A 23,253-nucleotide genomic window follows, 5' to 3' on the forward strand; every position below is an offset into this window, starting at 1 on the left:
GCTGCGGAGGAAAACGCGAGAGGCTGAGGAACTAGAATTGAAGAGGGTGGAGTGCAAGTAAATTACAGGAACAGATTCAAGAGTATAGAAAAGAAAAGGTTGAAGCTTTGAGAGAGAGAGAGAGAAAAGGGGAGAAGATTAGGGTAATTAATTTACTTAAATATATTAAATATTTTAATTTTGAAAAAAAGGAAAATAGAATAAAACCTGCTACCGAATCAAAAGGTGAGTGGTGCAACTTTGCACCACCGAAAAGTGGTCCATATTAAATTTTTCCATAAAGTATAACATCATTTTGTGTTTATACCAAGTCATCCAAGTTTGAGTCAATATTGCAGGGTACCTACAAAATTTATGAAATATATCTGACTTTTTTATTAGTTGTTTGTTAGTACTAAAGAACATACATAATGAGAGATATATAATGCTACATAATGCGTCGCTCTAATTTAATTTCCCTCTATTTATAGCTCATCTCATCTTAGTACTAAGTAACTACTATAATAACATCTAACTAACCTAACGATCCCTGATTAAATTCCCATTCTGTTACATTCTTACATGAGTTTGAAAATTTAAGTAAACACACTTCTCTTAGGTGATAAATGGAAACAATATAGAAACAACCGCAGTCCGCAGCTAATGAGAAACTCGGCAAAATTCACCTAACAACCATCAAATCTTTGTGTGTCCATGGTAGCTCTGTGGACCCTCAGCATCATATCAGATCCTTTTTTCTGGAATTAACATTAAATAAAAATAAGATAAATTAAGAAAAAATCAAGAAATAAACAACCTAAATCCTAATCAAATCTAAAATTTAAAAATGTACTAATTAAAGATAGATAAAAACTAGAATTTATTTTTAAATTTTAGATTTAATTAGGATTTAGGCTGTTTATTTCTTAATTTTATCTTAATTTATTTTTGATTTATTTTTAGAGTATTAATAAATTTTTATTGAATTTTCGGATTTTTAATTCATTTAGGATTTTATGAGTTTTTCTTGTGATTTTCTAGATTTTTGCAGTTTTTATCTATATTTATTTAGTACTCCCTCCGGTCCTATTTATAAGCATGAAAGAGAAGAAAAATCTTGGTCATTTTTATAAGAACCAAATGAAAGTTAGAGCTATATTAATTAATTTTTTACAATGATACCTTTATTAATTCTAACTTGTAAAATGTGTCTCATTAATTATTCTCTCTTTCCCACTTTCCAATACTAATAACAAAGGGTAATTTTGGAAGTTTATTTTGATCCAAGACAAATTTAATGCATTTTATCTAGTTTAACTACATTTCTTAAACTATGTTAATTTTTTTTTTGCTTATAAATAGGACCGGAGGTAGTACTTTTTATAAATTTTTCTTAAAGCACTCTTTGTCGCTCTGCTAAGCCTCCTGCCTTCACCTCCACTTGCCGTAAATAGTGAAAGACTGAAACTTATTACCATGTGTTTTTCATTCAGGGAAAGTTGACTAACGCAAGGTCCGAGAAACTTACTGTTCAACATTCTCCTCTCAACTCTTCTCATTGAAAACCCTGTGCCGCCAGAAGCCCTCTCCTCGCAGCCCAACCATCGTGACTGCTCATCGGTTTAGGACTCCTCCAGGCGTCGTTGTTGCACAGATGACCATGTCGGGTAAGAAACCCTTTCTCTACCCTTCCCCTGTTTTCTTATTCATGTATTCTAGATCCGGTGGGGATGCGGTCGGTTAGCATCCTCTCCTTCTCAAAGACCTGAACTATAGCCGTCTACAGAGCATTACGTCGAATTTGTCTGATGGGCATTACTTCGATTACTTCATTTGTTCGCCTTCCGATTCGCCGTCGCCGAACACTATTGGAGTTCAGGTTAACCTTCATGTTAATTTTCTTAATGCCATTCATTTGACAGCGACGCTTTGAGCCAAAGAAGATTTTTCTTTGTTTATTCGAATTGTCTGGAGGCATCCTTGATAGACAATGAAAGGGAAATTTATTAGACAAAACAAAATGGTGGGCTTTGCTTGGATAGGGTTGGTAAGAATTTATTCAAAATTTCTCTTCTTACTTTGGATTATCATTATTGATTTGGATTCTTATTTTCTGCTTTCATTTTATTTCTTTGTTCTTTTCTGAGTAGGAGGAAGAGAATCCGAATGAGAAGAAACTTGAGGAACCTAATAATTGAGAAGAGAAGAAAGAAGAATCTGAGTTTGTGTGAGTGGTGAGTTTTTGATTCAGGTTCGATGTGAAAAAAAATTATAAGTTTTTTCCCCTCTAGATTGTGATTACTTCATTTGTGAGATTCATCCTAGATTGTGGAGACCTCAAGTTACAGGTGCTTGGAGCTGCTTGCTGATTTTCCCTATGGCTTCAACTCAGATATTTGGTAACAAAGATCTCTTTTATTTTTAATCATTCATTATATTTCTTTTCAAGTTTGTAATGATGCATGTAGGCTTATTAATTGTTTGAGTTTTGTATATAATTTTTTTGGACTTGATTTATCAATCTAATTCTGGGCTGAGCATAAGTAAATTGCAAACAAGAGAGAAACACTGGGCAGAGCACAAGTGTTGTTGAAGGAGAAGATCCAAGAAATGGGAGTTCATTTGAGACAGTTGGTGGCTGGTGTGCTCACCCTAACAATGTTTGTGCTGCTTCGAAATATGATCAAAAGAAGCAAATGAACTTACCTGCCATTGACTAGATTTCAGTTTCATTGACAGGTTGAACTTACCTGCCATTGCTTATGCTTATTTTCTTATCAGTTTTTCTTTTCATTTGTGTATCAATTTTTTCTTCATTGTTATAAGATAATTATGCTTCATTGAATAGGTACAAAATCATTTCTCTTTTCTCTTTGTGGTTGCATGATTGAGTTTTCAAAATCAAGCTCTATAATGGAATTTGGACTTCATCATGGTGGAAACTGATTCACATAAAGTTATCAAAGTTTTTAATGGGGATGAGATTTATCCTTTAATTGCAAACATTATAGCTGATGGCAAAAGATTTGTTTCTCATTTTAATTTTCTGTTAGCTGTATGCCCTGAGAAGCAATTGTTTAACACCTTCAAATAGGTTGTTAGATAGCGGGAATGGGAGTATTCCAAGCAACCCTGGGCATCTTTTTAGTTTCTTTAGTTTTTGTTTTTTTAGGAATCCATAGAAGTATTAGTAATTCATGGATGTAGCATTTCCACTTACACTTGCGCACATAAAGCTTGAGACAGTGTGGATTCATTTGATATTATATTAAGAAGTTGATCCTTTTAATGGTAGTTATAGGTTATGTTCTTCCAGCGGGGCTAAATAGCTGGATTTTGAAACCTGCTCTTAAATGTAGGTCCATGTTAGGTTAGAGGGAGTACAATTCTGGGGTTGATTTGTAGAATACCTTTGGAAGCACATACACAAAGAAGGCAGCAAAAGATCTTGGAAAGAAAGCAATTTACTTGAGTGTGCCTTTTACTGCTGAATGTTAGAAACAAAAGGCACCTCATCAATTCCAGTGGACATAGATTTGGAAGCATATTGTACTTTAAAGCCTTTCTAGGTTGTGCTGTGGTTTGATGATTCCGATTTTCTGATCAAATTTTATGTCATGACATTGTTAAGCAATCTTACTCTCCTTTTACTTTCCACATTGCATATTTCTCGAGGCTTTGGTGAATCAAGTTGACCTTGGCCCATAAAGGTTTCAGTAATGTGGAGTTTATTGAGGCCTTTAATGTATTCGGTTTTATTAGAATGATTTTTTGTGTGTCTTTTTCCTCTCAGCTTGCTATGCGATGGGATTGTGTATATGGACTCCTTGGCAGTAGAAGTGTAGATGTTGGTTCTTCTATGAGTCTATCTCCTCAATTGCGGTTGCCTTGCATTAAGGAAGTTGAGTGTGGTCAAGTATATATTATGATAATTTTTAAATGCTTTCATCATCATTGTCCTTGGGTTGGATCTTTCATCAGCTAACTTTATGTCGGGTGAAAGAGAGTTTTGGGAGAATTGGGGATTGATCCCATCTCAAAGTCCAAAGAAAAGTTGTTATGGTATTTGTAGTGAGTAGTTTCTTTTAGTTGTAGAATATAGAAGATTTTGTATCATATTTTGTATTTAATCCAGACGATCTGATTAAAAGACAAATCTTCAGTGAACTGTGTTTTTATGTTAGAATAACTTTGCTCTTTTTTTTTCAAGTTTATTAGTTGGTGATGCATCATAATATTGGGACAATCTCTCTATTAAATATAATAGAGAAGTAAGTTTTGATATAATTTATATACTATACAACACAATAATATCATGTTAAAGTGCATTACATAACAAAATAGTCTACTCCTCCCCAATCAAATTACAAGGTAAAAATCAATTACAAGGTAAAAATCTCCCACGGGAAGTAACATTTTACATGAAAATACTTTCATGTTAGAACTAATTGAAAAATACATTTTCATATAATTTAAGTGCATATTTCTTAATTTTTAAAATAATTTTAGTAGAAAATTTATTTACATATTGATACATATTTAAAAATACAAGAAAAATACCCTTTGTGCAGGGTAAGAAAAAATCATTTATACCGGACATGTGAAGAAACAAAGATTTTGGCCAATTAATCTTTTTATATGTCAGCATCTTTATATTTATTAAATTGATATATGATGTGCAATTAATCTTTTTATATGTCAGCATCTTTACATTTACATCTTATTATTATTATTATTGTACTTTCATTATTCTTAGTAACATAATTTTCTAATAATTAAAGTGTTAATTGGTATTTCAAATATAATGATAAATTTAACTGTGCAACGCACGGGTATGAAACACTAGTCTAGTTTTAATTTGTCATAATTTCTTCTATAATACACTTTATAATTTGTAATTTAGTTTTTTATAATCTAAATAAATAATGAATTGAAAGTTTTCGAACCCTCTCATTTTCATTGTGAAAGGGTATATATAGAAAAGAACAACACCCTTGATTTTGAGGAAATATAGTGTCTGAATGGTTTTCAGTTTGAAAGTGTTTTCACCTAACTGAGGTCTAAAGCTTCTTTCATGTTTGGAGCATTGGAATGTGTGATCTCGAATTCCAATACTCCAAACAGACTTCCAAACTAAAAATCAAACACAACCAAAGTGAGTTATGACTTGTGAGAGTAATTAGTGCAAGCGAACAAAAAACTATGGCCGACAAATGGTTATATAGACAAGCGGAACTCCCGCTTATAAATTAAGGAAAAGTTATACCTAGACATCATTATACACTTAAGAGACACCGAAGTGAGAAATGAAAATAATAATAATAAATGTGATATATAATGACACAAGATATAAAGTGATATAATATGAGTTCGTGAGTGTCTCTAGATTTTTGTATGCTTGACTGTAACCTAAATTTTAAGAGCTATTTTTTGTGATGGGAGTTGACTCAATAGTTTATCGACATTGTTTAATGAATGGCCGGCAATATGAGCAGCTCTGTATTGGTTGAAGTGCGGCGTACTCATGGTGGAGACTTTTTTCTTTACACGCAATAATATTTGAAGTGCAGCGTACTTTGTGTCTTACTTTCTTCACTTACACTGATCACCTTAACAAGCAAATTAAATACTCTCTTCTTCTTCTTCCTATTCTTATTCTTAACCACTACCCCCTTCAGAAAGAGGTTCTCTTCCCCTCACACCACAATACCAAACACAAAATGAAAAGTAGTGCAACATCATATAAATTCCAATCGTTCTCCCTCACCTGGAGACTTATAATTCCCTGCACATTCCTAGCACTGCTTTGTTTATACTTTTACGTTCAGCATCCTCACTTCAGCTATATCACCTACCACTTCTCTCTTTCTCCTCCTCCTTATTCAGGTATATATGTAAAGTTTTGTTTTTTAATAAATATTATCGGTCGTGATATAAACACTCAATCAACATACGAGTTTCTTTAGCGATTCTGGACCACCAAGGATGGCAATGCCAAAAAAAAAACACTTCTAGGAACTAATTCGTAAATTGAATTTTTGAAATACATTATGACATTAAAATACATAATGTAATTTTAAGAAATATGTACATACCAAAATTTAGTTACCGGAATGTATTTATGGTTTGTCCGTAGAAGTGTTTTTCTAACTTAATACATTATTGGATGTTTTTTACAGCTAAAACTAGGATATATCGATTGAATGTTAATAGTGTGCGGGTTTCTCTCGACTTCAAATCAGATGGAAATAACATGATATAAATTTTATTGACAGATCAAAAGGACAAAGCCTACAAGGAACAATGTGACTACTTTAATGGCAATTGGGTTCCTGACAAGAGAGATCCTTTATACAATGCTACAACCTGTGGTGGTACGATCCAAAAAGGTCAGAATTGCGTCGCTAATGGTAGGCCTGACTCGGAATACCTTTACTGGAGATGGAAGCCTACAAGTTGTAATCTTCCAAGGTTTGATCCCAACACTTTTCTCCAACTATTTAAGAATAAACACATAGCTTTTGTTGGGGATTCTCTAGCTAGAAACCAATTAGAGTCACTTCTTTGCATGTTGTCCACTGCTTCTACACCTGAACATACCCCCATGCATAAAGGTTATGGTCGGTGGCATTTCTCTTCTCACAATGCAACCTTATCATTATATTGGTCCCCTTTTCTGGTGCAAGGTGTTGAAAGAGTCCTAAAAGGGCCCGGACCACGTCATAATACAATGTATTTGGATCATGTTGATGAGGAGTGGGCAAAGGATATTGATCAAATGGACTTGATTGTGCTTGGATTTGGGCATTGGTTTTCTGACATTCCTGCAATTTACTATGAGAGTGGCTCAGTTCTAGGTTGCCTAAACTGTCATGGTCTCAATTGCACGGACATTGGTTATTATATTCCAATAAGAAAGGCTTTGAAGACTGCTCTTAATAGCATAATTGAGAGGAAGAAAGTAGAAGCTAAAGGAAATATTGGAGGTGGTGGTGTCATTGTGAGAACATCCGCACCTATTCATTTTGAAGGTGGTGCTTGGAATAAGGGTGGTACTTGTTCAAAGACTAAGCCTTATGAAAAAGGGGAGAAACAACTTGAACAAAGAGATGCTGAGATTAGAAATATTGGAATAGAAGAGTTGCAAATTGCTAAGGAAAAGGCCACCAAATTAAAATTTGGAGGGTTTAGGTTTGAGGTACTAGATGTAACCATGTTAGCATTAATGAGACCAGATGGACATCCCGCTGCTTATAGGATTCCATTCCCATTTGCTAAAGGGGTCAAGATTGTGCAGAATGATTGTATTCACTGGTGCTTGCCAGGGCCTATAGACACGTGGAATGAAATTTTTCTTGAGATGATGAAGAAGTGAGATCAATAGCTAAGGAGAGAGGAGTGAGTCATTCAATCCTTGTTAATAAGTAATTTATCGGATACAATTCATGGACACACAAATTTTTGCGACATATGATTTAGCGGGAGTTTTCAACTGTCACAAACTTTAGTGTCAGTCTAAAACCATAACTTTATGTGTCGAAAAAGTGTGAAGAAAATATGCATGTCCGTGTATAAGTACTCTTAATTTATGAATTTCTCATAATTGATCAATAAGTGATAAATGTATGTACTCATGATACGTAAATGAGTTTTGAATTAATATCGTAATGATTAAGAAGGAGAGGGCAACACAGCCCTCTAATCTTTTACATAACACTAAACTTCTCCCCTCGTTTAGTCTAGTAATTGTACTGTCATGACTGATAATAATGTGTTTCAAAATTAACATTCTAGTGCAATAAATGTTATATTTTCATAGATAATAATGTGTCTTAGAAACATTTTAGTGATTAAAAAGAAAAAAAAACCCTTTAAGTTAGAACATGAGCTACCCTTCGTTTATTTTACTTATCTATATTGGAGCAGATAAAAGATTACTCATGTTTCGAACATTTTTCTATGGCCCATTTGGTACGTAATATCGTATATGTATAAAGTCTATATGTAATTGTTTAATATAAAAAATGTTATATTGTCATACATAATTATGAGTTTTAAAAACATTTTAGTTTTTAAAAACATTTTAGTGATTAAAAGAAATAACAACCCTCTAAGTTAGAACATTAGCTACCCTTCGTTTATTTTACTTATCTATGTTGGAGCACATAAAAAAATTACACATGTTTCATATATTTTTTAGGGCCCGTTTGGCATGTAGTGTCGTGTATTAGACTTAATAGGATAAGGTTTGATAAAAAAAATAATATTATGTAGCGTTTGGTCATACACTTTTTAACTTATCATATCGTTTAAATGTCATTTATCCTTAAAAAGACTAAAATCAAACTCGCTTACAAACTCTGGGACTAATTTAACCATTAACCATATATTGTTTTTTTTTTTGCAATAAGGGGAGAGAGCCCCAAGAAACACAAAGAAACTAGCCATATATTGACCATATATTGTATAATCTTATACTATAATGCCTAATAGTGAGAATCAAACTATTCCTTATACCATGCCTTTAAATTACAAGCTTATAAAAATTCATTTTTATGTTAATGGAGTATATTTAGTCTTTTAGAAAATATCACGACCTTGGGGTCATGATATCCCACTACAAGAAAAACAACTATTAACGTCGGCAAAAACACCCAGACCAACATTTTAAATGCTTTCATTCACATGTAAAGATCAAAAGAGTGTAGGACAATTTGGCATGGGCCCAATTACAGATAGTGAGTTTTGGGTTGTCTTGTCATGGACCAAACATTTTTCTGCCTTGTACATCACTTTGACAAGGTGCCTCATTGACTCATCATACGGACATCCCAATTTCCATTTTGAATACTAGAAATTACATAACAAAAGCTGCCCTCTTCCAAAAAATGGCAGTACATTACCTTGGGGTCTTGTTTTATTTTTCATGTTGCACCCAATAATGCAACACATTACTACTGTATGCTCTTTTCAACTACAGCAATAGAATCATTTCTTCATGTCAAAATTAATTTCTGAATAGAAAAATCAAATCAATCTTATCCCACTCTTGTGATTTGTTGTTATTATCTATCTTCACTGAAAATATTTCTGCAAAATAACTTAGACAAACCATTGAAAATGAAGCTGGTATATCCTCTCTCATCTTGAATAAATAATAAATTAGCTAAAAATTATTAGAGACAATGCAAAGGTGTAGTTCTTTTGATTGGCTGCATTTTACTCAAAACATGATGTGCAACCATATGTTCCAACATCTAGAACAACATGGTGTGTTTGCGTATGTTGGTGGTTCAATCGCTGAAATCAAGTTATTTGTTGGGCTGCTGACTGTAAGGGGATTTAGAAGATTTATCCTATGCTGTGCGTTTTATCTTCTGAAGGCGTGTTTGTTTTAATCTTGGCTGAAGTAACAAGATTGATAACATGTGAACCAAGTCTATCTCAAAGTTTGAATTCTGTTTTACTTGGTTCTGTTATTTTATTCTGGTAAGATTTGATTCCATGAAGATTCTTTCCAGAAGTGCTGTTGTGGACTCTATGACGTTCGGCCCATTGAAGATCCAAGCCTCACGTGAACGTCTATATAAAGGAGTTTATAAACCCTAGCAAAATAGGGATTCTGAGCGTGATATACTGATCTTAGGGTTTATTATTTGAGTCCTGTTGTGAGTATTGTAACAACTTAGTGCTTCCTGTGCTATTGCAAGTACTAAGTTGATATGTTTAGTTGAGTTGTAATCTCATCAAACTTGTTTATTGATAAACATGTCTTGATCGCTGTGGCAGTGGTCTTTAGGGGTTAGAGGAAGTTTCCTCGTAGCTTAGAGGGAAGGGCTAAGCTAGATTCACTAGTTGTAATAGTGGTAGACATTGAAGAGGCTCTATACTAAGGGGGAGTAACTTAGGTATAGGAGAGACTTTCATGTATGACCTGAGAGCTATTACTAAGATAGTGAATTGACTCCTGGATTGGTATCCTCCAGATGTAGGTGATGTTACACCGAACTGGGTTAACAATTCTCTGTGTTTTTTTAGTGATTTATTGTTGCTACTGTGCTGTTTCTACTGTATTAAACGTTGTGGCTTAATTTCTGTATTGTTGTGTAATTGTCGAACCGATTGTCCCAACATCGCGTTTGACATCTGTCCTGTGCGCGAGAACCAGAATTTCAATTGGCATCAGAGCAGGCACCCTATTCTGTTTGGGTGAGTTCCAGGGAATATGTATTCTGGTTTCATGGACAACATTAAAGAAGGAGGATCACTCCTTAGGCCACCTTTATTGGATGGTACCAACTATGATTATTGGAAGGCTCGTATGGTTGCTTTTCTTAAATCTATGGACAGCAAAACATGGAAAGCAATTGTGAAAGGTTGGAAACATTCAGTTGTAGTATCTAAAGAAGGAACATCAACAGAAGAATTGAAGCCCGAAGAAGAGTGGACGAAAGAAGAAGATGTAGAAGCTCTTGGAAACTCCAAAGCCTTGAATGTTATTTTCAATGGAGTGGACAGGAATATGTTTAGGCTAATCAATACATGCACTGTGGCTAAGGATGCCTGGGAGATTCTCAAGACAACTCATGAAGGAACATCAAGAGTTCGAATGTCAAGACTTCAGTTGCTCACAACCCAGTTTGAAAATCTTAAAATGAAGGAATATGAATCCATCTCTGACTTTCATATACGCTTGCGTGATCTAGCCAACACATCCTTTGCGTTAGGAGAAAAAATGTCTGAAGAAAAGTTGGCAAGAAAAATCCTCAGGTCTCTACCTAAGAAGTTTGATATGAAAGTTACTGCCATTGAAGAAGCTCAAGACGTCAGCAACATCAAGGTTGATGAACTCATTGGGTCTTTACAAACATTTGAGATGTCTCTCAATGACAAATCTGATAAGAAGAAGAAAAATATAGCATTTGTGTCCAACACTGAAGAAGATGAAGTTCAGAGGGAGAATGATACTGGTGAAAGTATTTCAGAAGCTATAGCAGTTCTTGGTAGAAATTTTAACAAAGTTTTGAAGAGATTTGACGAAATGTCAAGGACAAATGTTCAGGACAAGTCGTCCGACATTTCCAGGAACTTTGATTTTCAATGCAGAGGCAAAGATGAAGAGAAATCTAGCAAAGACAGAGGGGTTCAGTGTCTTGAATGTGAAGGGTATGGTCATATCAAAGCAGAATGTCCAACGTTTTTGAAGAAACAAGGAAAGGGGATGATGGTCACTTGGTCTGATGAAGATTCTGAAGGAGATAAAACTAGAAATCAAGTCTTGGGACTTACTGTGAAATACAATTCTGAGACTGAGTCCAGTGATGGAGAAATTTCAGAAGAAGAACTTGCTGAAACATACAAGTTGTTATTCAAGAAATGGCAAGAAGCGTGTGACTATGGTAAGAAGCTGGAGAGAACTGTCAAAGGTCTTGAAAATGAAAAACATAATCTGCTGGATATCAATAACAATCTTCAAGAGGAAGTATCTGTGCTGAAATCTAAACTTGAAGGTATGATAAAATCTGTACGTATGTTGAATAATGGTACTGATATGATTGATCTGATGTTAGAAACAGGAAAGACAGCCAAGGATATGAAAGGTTTGGGATATGAGAGTGACTCTGCACCAGAAGAATCCAAAAAGATCACTCGTAAGTTTGTTCCTGCAGAAAGAAAAACTGAATTCAAGATGTCAAACCAGATGCCACAACATTGTGTCAAACATGTGTATCAACAAATACCATATACTTACCCACAAGGCAAGAAGGCAAAGAACTTGAGTTGGAGATGCCATCATTGTGGAAGATATGGACATATAAGGCCCTACTGTTACAGATTGTATGGATTTCCTCATCAACATGATCAACCAAGGACCAATTCAGATGTTCAAGCAAGGAAAGAGTGGAAACCTAGAGGGCTTAAAGAGAAAAAGATTGTGAAGGCTCCTAGTCATTTTCCCAGAACCAACAAGGATGTTGCTGCTGTACTAAATAAGAAGGAAGGAAAGAAGGAAAATCTGCATACCCAGACAAGATCTTTGAAGTGGAAGAAAGTTTCTGTTAATGATTCAGAGACAAATGTTCAACCAGATGTGCAGAACATTGTGCCCACTGCTAGAAAACAGATAAGTGGCAAGGGAATTCCTGTTAATGTTCCCCCTGCTCCTCTGGATAATGTGTCATTCCATCCTGAAGCAAATGTTCAGAAGTGGAAATCTGTGTGTCAGGAAAAGATTGGTTGTGAGAAAGAGTGTAGTCAAGAAGCTATGAAGTGCAAGGATATCATGGAATTTCTTGCTGATGTTGGGTTGTCATAACTCTATGACTATCTGTTATGTGCACTTTGGCTGCCTACAATGGTCATCTCTGGTAAGCATTTGTGGATTTAGTCTTAACATGTTTCCTGGTTTCATCTAGCTACCTTTGTCAAATTGTGCTAATAAGGGGGAGTAATAGTATTAATAGTATGTGTAGATCTTGCTGCTTATAGGGTATTAAGTGTGTGCTGAACTCTGATATGGTTTTGATACTGCACTGAGTATGGAGTATGGTTCTGAGATTGTCTTTGTGCATAGCTACTACAAATAGCTATGTTGAAGTGTGCTACCTTGATATATTCTGGTTACTCTTCTCTGATGATTCAAGCTGCAAGTATTCTGAAGAGTTTTTATGGTAGTGGATTGTATTAGCTAAAATTTGACAAATGGGGAGATTGTTGTTCCTTTGTTATGATTGTCTGCATTTTAGCTAATGTTGTTTGAGTACTGCTGTTTGTGCTTATTTGACCTTCAGTTCATGTTTTAGCCAAAATTTGCCAAAGGGGGAGATTGTAGTTCTTTTGATTGGCTGCATTTTGCTCAAAACATGATGTGCAACCATATGTTCCAACATCTAGAACAACATGGTGTGTTTGCGTATGTTGGTGGTTCAATCGCTGAAATCAAGTTATTTGTTGGGCTGCTGACTGTAAGGGGATTTAGAAGATTTATCCTATGCTGTGCGTTTTATCTTCTGAAGGCGTGTTTGTTTTAATCTTGGCTGAAGTAACAAGATTGATAACATGTGAACCAAGTCTATCTCAAAGTTTGAATTCTGTTTTACTTGGTTCTGTTATTTTATTCTGGTAAGATTTGATTCCATGAAGATTCTTTCCAGAAGTGCTGTTGTGGACTCTATGACGTTCGGCCCATTGAAGATCCAAGCCTCACGTGAACGTCTATATAAAGGAGTTTATAAACCCTAGCAAAATAGGGATTCTGAGCGTGATATACTGATCTTAGGGTTTATTATTTGAGTCCTGTTGTGAGTATTGTAACAACTTAGTGCTTCCTGTGCTATTGCAAGTACTAAGTTGATATGTTTAGTTGAGTTGTAATCTCATCAAACTTGTTTATTGATAAACATGTCTTGATCGCTGTGGCAGTGGTCTTTAGGGGTTAGAGGAAGTTTCCTCGTAGCTTAGAGGGAAGGGCTAAGCTAGATTCACTAGTTGTAATAGTGGTAGACATTGAAGAGGCTCTATACTAAGGGGGAGTAACTTAGGTATAGGAGAGACTTTCATGTATGACCTGAGAGCTATTACTAAGATAGTGAATTGACTCCTGGATTGGTATCCTCCAGATGTAGGTGATGTTACACCGAACTAGGTTAACAATTCTCTGTGTTTTTTTAGTGATTTATTGTTGCTACTGTGCTGTTTCTACTGTATTAAACGTTGTGGCTTAATTTCTGTATTGTTGTGTAATTGTCGAACCGATTGTCCCAACATCGCGTTTGACATCTGCCCTGTGCGCGAGAACCAGAATTTCAAAAGGCATAAAACATCCACACTCTTGCCGTGCATACCATTTTCAGAATTTGAGTCAAGCTACATGAAATTAGCTATAAAAAAACTTACAAGCATACCAATAAATTGAATAGAAAGGCAAAACAAAAAAACAAAACTCCTCTCAATTTTCCCAGCAAATGGAACAAGTGAACCTGACATTCTAACTCCAACTTTCGTACTTTCATTGGACCACATCCCAATTACAATCTTAATTTGGGTATTACATATGTAGTCAGTTTTCTCTGAAGATCCATATTACATAGAACAAAATAAAAACAACAATGTATTAACAAATTAAGGGTCAAAGCAAAAGAGAGAGACCTTAATTCCAGGAAAAAATTATGCAAAAGCAGTAAGAAGACAGAGAATAGGCTGAATTGCAAATCAACCTAAACTCCACCTATACCTACTACTAATCTATCTATAGCTCATTTGGATTAGCTTCTCTTTCGATACGATCTAGTCTAACACACATAAGCAACTCACTCAGAGAAACTTCTCCTGAAAATTAATTTTGACTTCAGAATCAATTGTGTACATAAATCCATCAATCATCATACATGCAATGAATTGAACTCAATCACCTGAGAAAGAAACCCTCCCAAAATCCAAATGACCAATCTGATAGAGCTCAAGCCAAACCTTCTCTGCTTCAAAGGCAGCATTGACAGTGACATTTTCCACACCAAAGCTAGAAGAAACACTAGAAGTTGAAACCCCTTCTCTGCTGTCCCTCTCCAACACAACATCATCACCAACATTACCCCCATGATGATGCCCCTTCTTGCATTTCCTCTTCCCCTTGTTCTTGTTCTTGTTCTTCTTCCCCAAACCCAAACACCTCCTTCCAACCACCCACGGCGCCTTCACAAACGCCAGGGAAAAACAGTGCACCACCGCACAGGGGCAGCAGCAGAGTGCCACGCAGTCGGCTACCATCCCCGCCGTGCACGACCGGCAAAACTTCCCGGAGCACTCTATCAAATCCTCTCCTCCGTCATCCACGGTGGCGAACCGGGTGCTGGTGGTGGTGGTGGGTCCTACTCCTTGTTCTCCTCTGCCGCAACTACCCTCATTCGCCTTCTTCGCTGCTTTGCTCCGTGAAACTCGAGATGAGTTGTTGTTTTTCTTCTCATCCATGTGAATATGATTCTCTTCTTCTTGCTGTCCCTGCAAATCAGAAACTCCAATCAATCACAATAACCCTGATGATATTGATAACATTATTCAACATTACACAACCACTTCAATTTCAATTTCACATACCATTTTCTTGTTAATTTATAAATCTTTGTGACTCTGTTCTCTGTGTCCCATTTTTTCATACACTACTAGTCATCATGCATCGAATGTTATTGGCATAGTAACGCTTTGAAATGATGAAAAAGAGAAGATGAATGAATGTGCACGCACGCGCTTTAGCAAGTGAAAAGGGTTTAAGTGAAGTACTGTCTCTGTTTTTGTCTTTGATTTAATGAAGGAAACAGTGGCTTGGTACTTGTGTTGTGGTGTGTGTGTTACTTTTGAATGGTTCATAGACTTTGCACTTGGACTCTCTTGACCAGTTTTGGACGTTTGTTACAGCTATTCAAATTTTTTGAATTACCACCTGAGTTCTCTCAACTAATGTAGCAACTGAAGCAGAGTAATGATACTACTTACTTACCCTAATTACTGTAAAAAAAAGGGTAAATTGCACCCTGATTTTTTCTCTATTATTTAACTAAAGTTATTTTTCCTGTACCAATTACACTTTCAATTTTTTTTTATTATAATACTTAACACTCCTCTATTATTTTAAATGGTGCATAAAGGAGACGAGGTTAGCGCATTTAAAAAAAATAAAAGATAGATTGATGCAGTAATGATATATTATAAGGAGGTGAATGCAATTTACTCAAAATATATATTTTGTTGTGGTACATATGAAAAAAGTTTTAGTAGGATGGATAAAATTCATTTTGGATTATATTTGCAATTTTGAGAGAGATCACTCTTTGACTATGGACTACCAATGCTTTAGGTGCAAAATTAATTACTATGAAGAATTCACTTGACATTTTATGAAATTTGACACCTTTCCACAAAATTACTTACAGTAACTTCAAAATGAAATTGAAAATTGGGAGAACCTTAAATCTGATCATAATAGGTAAGGAGGGCAGGTCTATGGATTTTGACTATTGAGGGAAAAGGTGAGTCCTCACTGTTTGCTGTCTAACTCCATTAGCTGATTGGTGAAGCCTTTTACAATGTGCTAGAGAACAGGGGAAAGAAGTAAGGGGGCAAAAAGAGTCAGGTGAAAATAAATAGAGAGGAGAAAATAGCTACATTTGGTGAAAGAAAGAGAACATTTTATGTGGGTTTTTTTTTTGTTTGAAATGAAATTTTATGTGGTTGAATAGTAAGTGTATTGAATTACGTATATTTAATTGGTCAAAGTAAAGTTAATGCACTTGAGCTAATTAATATGAATTTTCATCTAATTGTTGAATAAATGGAACTTAATATTCATGAAATAATAAATACTAGCACTCTCTATTTAGTGGTTCGGATTGTATCGTAATCTCATATTTATTGTGTCAGCATGATAGAATAATACAATGTTGTCCTTTATCATACCATCTCTATCAGTTTAAATAATGGGGAGTTGAGTTAGAACTTATCCGGATAAAATAGGATAATAGTTTTCTATGCTTTATCACTACCCTACCCTAAAAAAATATTTTTTTTTTATAATTTGTAATTTATAAATGTTAAAATATTAAATTTAATAATATATTGATTTTATTGATTATGAATTCTAGTTCTTAGCATAGAGTTAATATTGATTTTAATTTTTTACTTATATTATGATGATAAAAATATAAACTAATTACTCATTGACATTAAAATAGACTACTCACTTATAAATATTTATTTATTAATAATAAATATGTATGCTTTTAATTACTTAAACTAATTTTGTACTTGTATAATTATTTATAATTTAAACATTGACTAATTTTATAAATAAATTATTTTTAATATTATTTTTTAAATTTATTTGACTTTATTATTTATAATTTTATACTAGTATTAAATTAAAATAAATTGGTTGCTTATATATTTTAAATAGACTAATTAATAAAAAATAGATAATTCTAAAACAAATATAGACTCATTTATAAAATAAAAAATAATATAATGATTAATTTTTAAATATATTAATGAATTAATGAAATTTAATATGTAAAGTTCATGAAGAATTTTAAGTAAATAAGTCAAATAAAAAAATTCAAAAAAAACTTTTATTATAGAATTTATGGAATTTAATATCTATACAAAAATTAAATATATAATTTTTTTAAATAAATAAATCTTAGTAGTAAATTGGTTAGATGAGGTTGTTCATTTCCAATGCAATTTAATGTGAACGGAAATGGCAGAGAGAAAGTAAAATCCCATCAATTTCCAAATCCTTGAAACATCACTCACTATTTTTGTTTTTTTTTACCATGAGCTTGGAGTCTCAAGGTCAAGGGTAATAGAAACCATGCTCCATGAGATATGATTATCGGTGCGATAGAAAAAGAAAATTTAGTAAAAATGAGATAGAAGAAATTTTTTGTATGAAGAAAATCTCTTTGGATTCACTTATGCAAAATAGCTAGCTAGAAAGAAACATCTGGTGAAAATTAGATCGAAAACAAATTGTGTGTAACTTAAGACTCTTCTAAATGAATAAACAAATACAATTTGAAAAATGGTGTCTAGAGTGTCGTTCAGTTAAAAAATGCATGTTTAAAATAAAAGAGTTAAAAAATGAATGTAATGAGCTCGTTCTCCAAGATAAGTGGCAATTGATCAAAAAGAAAATTGAGGAGAAAGAGAAAACAGATCTATGTTAATGCTTCTAAGTTAATAATCGTAATTTCTGATGACGCTGCGGTTAAATTCCAGATTTATTAAACACCCACCTCTTGGGCTTAAAAAATCTCTTCTAAGATGAGTGAGTCACTTTATAGTGTTAAGTAAGTTATTTGAATCTCTTGGGCTGAATTGCTTTGCTATTAATAGTTGTGATGACTAATTTTACCCAAACTTTCGTAACTATAGAAGAATCAAATCCCTCATTAATATAAGTAAAATGAAATCCATTGTTTTCTAAGGTTGTTAAAACTTAAGGAAATATAAGTAATAACTTAGGATGACTCTTGCTTAACTAGTGGTACAAAGTTCCTTTTAAAATATAATATTTTCTTGTGGGATGTGTAGTAGTAGCTTTACTAAATAAAAAAATTACAAACAAAAAGATTGCATGTTTCCACCAAAACAAATAATTTTAATTTTATAGGATGAGCCCAAATTCTACAACTGGACTATTCTATGCAGTGAGATCTACCTTTGAGATGAGGAACTAATTAACAAGATGTGACCTACTGCTCCTCCTGCAACTGATCCTACTTGGTAATGTAATTTTCTAACTTCCTTATACATTTGGTAGGATTTACATGTATCTTATCTTTCTCACCATTTTGACAGCATCTCCCATTTAGGCATTGCATGTGTTGAAATTTATTTGTTTCTACCATTCTAAATTCAACAGTAGCAATGGCCCATTTCTAAATTCAGTTCTTGTGGAAAGAATGTAAATGTAGAGTGTTTTCTGAAGATAATTCAAGTGAATTGAAGTATATATGGAGAGGTTTTAATAGAATTCACAGTTTTGATTACTTAATCTTAGTACCAAGACATTTGGTGATATGAAAGGAATATTTGTTTTATAGAGGTAGCACTAAACCAAAAACAGACAAATGAAAACCTCTTGTTGACTTTGCAGTGGGCAGTGAATAGCACATGCAACAGATTTAGGAATGGAGATTAAAAAGAATTGCAAATATATGGTGTAGAATGGGAAACTGTGTATAATGTAAGATCTACTTCCAAAGTTTAGTAGTACAGTAATTAGATTTCAAAGGAGAACATCATGAACATGGGTTGTATGCATTGCATTTATATTCTCAAATTTGAAGCTCAAATAGGACTGAAGGCTAGTAGTAATTAGAAACTGCACAAAAAGAAGAGGTTAAAGAGAGTTACCTCAATGCATGCAAGGGTGTGAATGTGATGCTTCTGAAACAGAACTAGAGTTGCCTCTTAAACTTCAGAATTGGTTCTGATAAGATTAATCTCTTAAGTGGTATTGCAAGCACAAACTTGATCTGTTATATATAAGAATCACTGATCTTTTTATTCAATCCATGTTTATGTGGAGAGGAATCTCTTTCTCTCTCTACATCTCTGCCTGATTTATAATTTATATTTCATTGTAGTCAGTAAAACCTTATTAATTAAAAGCCAAACCATTTTATAATCATAAAAACTCATGAGAACAATGTATTGTGTTGGCTTAATTGCACTTTTCGTCCCTGATATATACTCCTTGTGCAATTTTAGTCCCCTTTATTTAAAAGGAGCAATTTAAGTCCATTAAAAATTAGGATGTGACAATTAGGTCCACCGTTAGCTTCCATCCAATTTTAAACAGAATATTCTTATTTAGATTCTAATTTTTTTCTAATTACATGATCATCATGTTTGACACATCAGCAAATAAATTAAAAAGAATTAAAAAAATAAAACAAATTAAATATAAAGAATGAAATTAAACCTATTGAACCCTAATCCCAATTTTCCCCAGCCACCGTCACTCTCAACTCCCTTGAATCCTCTGCCATCCACAACTAACATTTTCCTCCACCTTTGAGCATCTTCATCGTCCTCCCCTTCATCTTCACACAACCAAATCGAGAGAATCGATGGTGCATCTCCAAATAGAGAGAAAACGCCGGTGCTTCTCCAGATCGAGAGAAAGCTAGATCGAACAAAGAGAAGGAGGAGCAGGGAAAGGGTGGACGCACAACAAGGAGAGAAACTTGATGCAAACTTTGATGGTGTGGTGATAAAGGAATGCGCTGCGGCGAAAAGTTGGTGGCTGAGATGGGATTAGGGCCTCTGTTCTTTCTGGTCTGGTTGGAATTTATGTTCTGGTTCCAGAATTTGGGGATTTCAGTTTTGTTTGGCTATGGAAGGGAACCTTATGTTATGGGATTTCATTTGGTTGGAATTTATGTTCTGGTTCCATAATTTATGTTATGGGCTTGAATCTGATGCAATTTTAGATTGGAATTTGTGGTGATGAAAGGTTCCTCCTACTTGCTCCACCGACCCTATGCCTTGGCTCTTCTAATTTGCCCAGTCTTTGTCTGTTATCCCTCTTTTCTCTTCTTGGTTTTTATTCTTTCTCTCTTTTCTTTATTTCTTTTTATGTACTTCCTCACGTATGTATTTGGTTGAAGTATAGTTGATTTTTGTTCCTGGAATTTTTATAGCTTCTTGTCGTCTATGAAGTTGTTGCTACTTCTGAATTTGTTTCCAAATTTTGATTTTTTGAAATTTTAATTAATTTTATTTTGTATTACGTGGAGTCCTAGTGGCATCTAAGTGGTAAAATGTGTGAGGGCCACGTCATGAATGAGCGCCACGTATGAAAAATCTATTTGAAATTTAACGGAATCTAACAGAAGGATCCAATTGTTACAAATTGATCTTTGATGTACCAAAATTGCTCATTTTAAACAAAGGGGACCAAAATTGCACAATGGGTATAGATTAGGGATGAAAAGTGCAATTAAGCATATTGTGTTCTATTTGTGTATGTGTAGAAAATCTGTCTGAGAGAGAGTGAGAGATGAAAAGCAAGGGTAGTGTGATGAAGAGTCCCGATGTGAGGGAATATGGGGAAGTGTTGCTATTCTACGTTGCTCTTTTTCCACCACCAAGTCTCTCTGATCATATTATATTATGTTTGATTAATTTTCTTACAGCTGATCAGAGAGTGCAATTTTCAGGCACGTGAGAGGCAGAGTGCACGCACGTGCACCCACATTAGCTTTGGCTTTGTTTCATTTCTTAAATCAGCTAATCTTCTAAAGTGAGTGAGATGCATTTTCGGAATAGATGGGTGAACCACTATATAGTAATGACACTTGTCAACACTCAATTTTTAGAAGAAAGAACATTAATAACTAATAACATTAATAGATTGTTTTACTAGCCGGTATTATTAATTAAACTTGACTAAACTTTGAGTTATACTGACTGAGTTGAAATACTCCTTATACTTCAATTCAATAAATTTTAGCTTATAAAATAAACTCACTTAGGTGAATCCTTGTGTCTTAGCTGGGCTATTGATTTGGTTGTAGACATGGAGTTTGAAACAGATTGTCTTCTTCTCCAAGGATGACTCAACCCCAAAATTCCTACGCATACATGCTAATAATGGATAGCAAAGTTCTAGATGAACATGTAGGTTTTCATGATTTGCTGCATTGTAAGCGTACATCCACCATCTAGCAAAACTAGCTCTCTATTTAACTAAGAATGTTTGGGTAGAGGAAGATCCTCCAAGGTCTCATTTACTTTTGTATGAAGCAAGTCATGCTAATAAAATGCACTATTCTGGCACCAACATCTCGCAAGCACCAAAAATGAAAGAGATCACATTGCCACTTCAGTAAAAAGCTAAACAAACAGGCAAAACAAAGAAGCAAAATTTCCACCGCTGATAAAGGGGGTCAAAATCACCATGAACTCGCATAGCGAGGGAATCATATTCGTCGCATATTAGAAATTAGGAGGCCTATACTCAACCACAAAAGCTAGCTCAAGAGTTGAGGTTTGCACTACCCTTATAAAGCTTATCTTGGCTCTATCTCTAGCCAATGTGGGACTTCTAACACACCCCCTCACGTCCAGGATTGAACAGACTGGAACGTGGGATCAACAACGGGTGGCCCAAATATGGGTGGTCTCCACAACAAATGGATCTAGGATAGGCTCTGATACCATATTAGAAATTAAGAGGCCTATACTCAACCACAAAAGCTAGCTCAAGAGTTGAGGTTTGCACTACCCTTATAAAGCTTATCTTGGCTTTATCTCTAGCAAATGTGGGACTTCTAACATCGCAAAATACCAACAAGACCGTAGCATATAGCGAGGGAATCCTGTCCGTCGCAAAATAGCGAGCGATTATCCGTCGCAAGATTGAGAGGGAAACACATCCGTCGCAAAATAGTGAGGGAAAGTATCTGTCGTTACAATAGTGAGGAAAACATATCTGTCGCTAAAATTGAAAGGGATTTTATTCGTCGCAACTTTGTGAGGGACCTGTCCGTCGCTGAATCCGTCACAATTTTAGGATCATTTTCCGTCGCAAATGACTAGAGAGGGATGATTCATATCCGTCAGCAACAGCGTACTGCTATAAAGTGCGAAAATGTTTTCTATGAAGGTAGCCTTATCCAACACACAAGGCCAGTACAAAAGTTCCCAATTAACGTGACCATTCAGTTTGAGTTCTCGCTCTTATCCCTCCACCTCCATGGTTGCATCTTAAAGTATTAATTCATTGGCAAAACGTGTTTACTCTACTAGTGTAAATTGTTGGGGTTCTACGTACGAACCTTTCAAAGATAACACTCATTCATCAGAGACTACAAGAGCTGATGTAAAAATGGATACATAATTTAATTGTGGTTGTAGCTCATAATCATAAACATTGTATGTTGCCTATTAGAGCGTGATTCTATTTCTTTGAGAAAACAAATAAAATAAATTAGTCTAGAGTCAAACAACATGATCCACCCACCTAGAAGGGTCTATGGGATGAACGGTAGTGGGCGCGATCTCATTATAACTTACTTGAATCATTACCTATCAATTTCTATTCCCACCTCTGCTTGTGATTTACCGACATATATATAAGTAGTGGGATAAATAACATATATTTATATTTGGCACGTCTAGCTGATAAGCTAGCTAAAAGCTAGCCGATAGCTGAAAAACTAGTTGAAAGCTGATAAGCTAGCTGAAAGCTAAAAAGCTACATAATTGGAACAAAAGTGTTTGGTAAAACTAGTTGTTGAACAAGCTGAAATTGTAAAATGACATACTTGTATAATTCTTTTTATATTTAACATTACTTTATTTTCACATTAATACCTATATGATATTAATATTAAAATTATTATAAATATTTTAATTTCACTCGAGTTATTTATCATCTTAAAAATATATTAATTTTTACTTATTTAATTTTATATATATTTATTAAATTAAATAGAATAAAATAAATAATTAATAATTTGTAATATAAAATTATTTGTTTTATTACAAAGTAGTAATTATTTGTGTGCAGGAATGGTGTGCATATGAGATAAGTGTGATAATTGATAAATAAATAGGTTTAGTAAAAAACATATAAGGCTAAATGTGGAATTTTAATAAAATAATAAGGATAACAATGAGAATATATTTAATAAGTTGTAAGCTTTAGGCTTTAAGCTACCTGAGATAGCTTATAGCTTAAAGCTTTAAGCTACTGAAATGAGCTCATTC

At 34.3% G+C, this 23,253-nt stretch overlaps 2 protein-coding genes across 5 annotated transcripts; one reads left to right on the forward strand and one right to left on the reverse strand.

Moving 5' to 3' along the window:
* The first annotated feature begins 5,622 nt into the window (after positions 1 to 5,622).
* On the forward strand, positions 5,623 to 7,699 carry LOC130735626 (xyloglucan O-acetyltransferase 1-like). Of its 2 annotated transcripts, none has more exons than XM_057587552.1 (2): positions 5,623 to 5,865; positions 6,255 to 7,699. In XM_057587552.1, the coding sequence occupies exons 1-2, from the start codon at positions 5,700 to 5,702 to the stop codon at positions 7,352 to 7,354; spliced, it is 1,266 nt and encodes a 421-aa protein (XP_057443535.1). In that variant the 5' UTR covers positions 5,623 to 5,699; the 3' UTR covers positions 7,355 to 7,699. The 2 variants fall into 2 exon arrangements, with proteins under 2 accessions (XP_057443535.1, XP_057443536.1); XM_057587553.1 differs by lacking the exon at positions 5,623 to 5,865 and having other exon boundaries at positions 6,319 to 6,450; positions 6,666 to 7,699.
* A 6,265-nt stretch (positions 7,700 to 13,964) lies between these two features.
* Positions 13,965 to 19,068, reverse strand: LOC130739214 (uncharacterized). 3 transcript variants are annotated; one of them, XM_057591462.1, is made up of 2 exons: positions 18,889 to 19,068; positions 13,965 to 14,976 (listed from the first exon to the last, which is right to left on the reverse strand). In XM_057591462.1, the coding sequence occupies exon 2, from the start codon at positions 14,944 to 14,946 to the stop codon at positions 14,383 to 14,385; it is 564 nt and encodes a 187-aa protein (XP_057447445.1). In that variant the 5' UTR covers positions 14,947 to 14,976; positions 18,889 to 19,068; the 3' UTR covers positions 13,965 to 14,382. The 3 variants fall into 3 exon arrangements, with proteins under 3 accessions (XP_057447445.1, XP_057447443.1, XP_057447444.1); XM_057591460.1 differs by lacking the exon at positions 18,889 to 19,068 and adding an exon at positions 15,939 to 16,382; XM_057591461.1 differs by lacking the exon at positions 18,889 to 19,068 and adding an exon at positions 15,073 to 15,477.
* Positions 19,069 to 23,253: the final 4,185 nt, after the last annotated feature.

The sequence above is a fragment of the Lotus japonicus genome, chromosome 2 (assembly GCF_012489685.1).
Source record: "Lotus japonicus ecotype B-129 chromosome 2, LjGifu_v1.2".
NCBI classification, from domain to species: Eukaryota; Viridiplantae; Streptophyta; class Magnoliopsida; order Fabales; family Fabaceae; genus Lotus; species Lotus japonicus.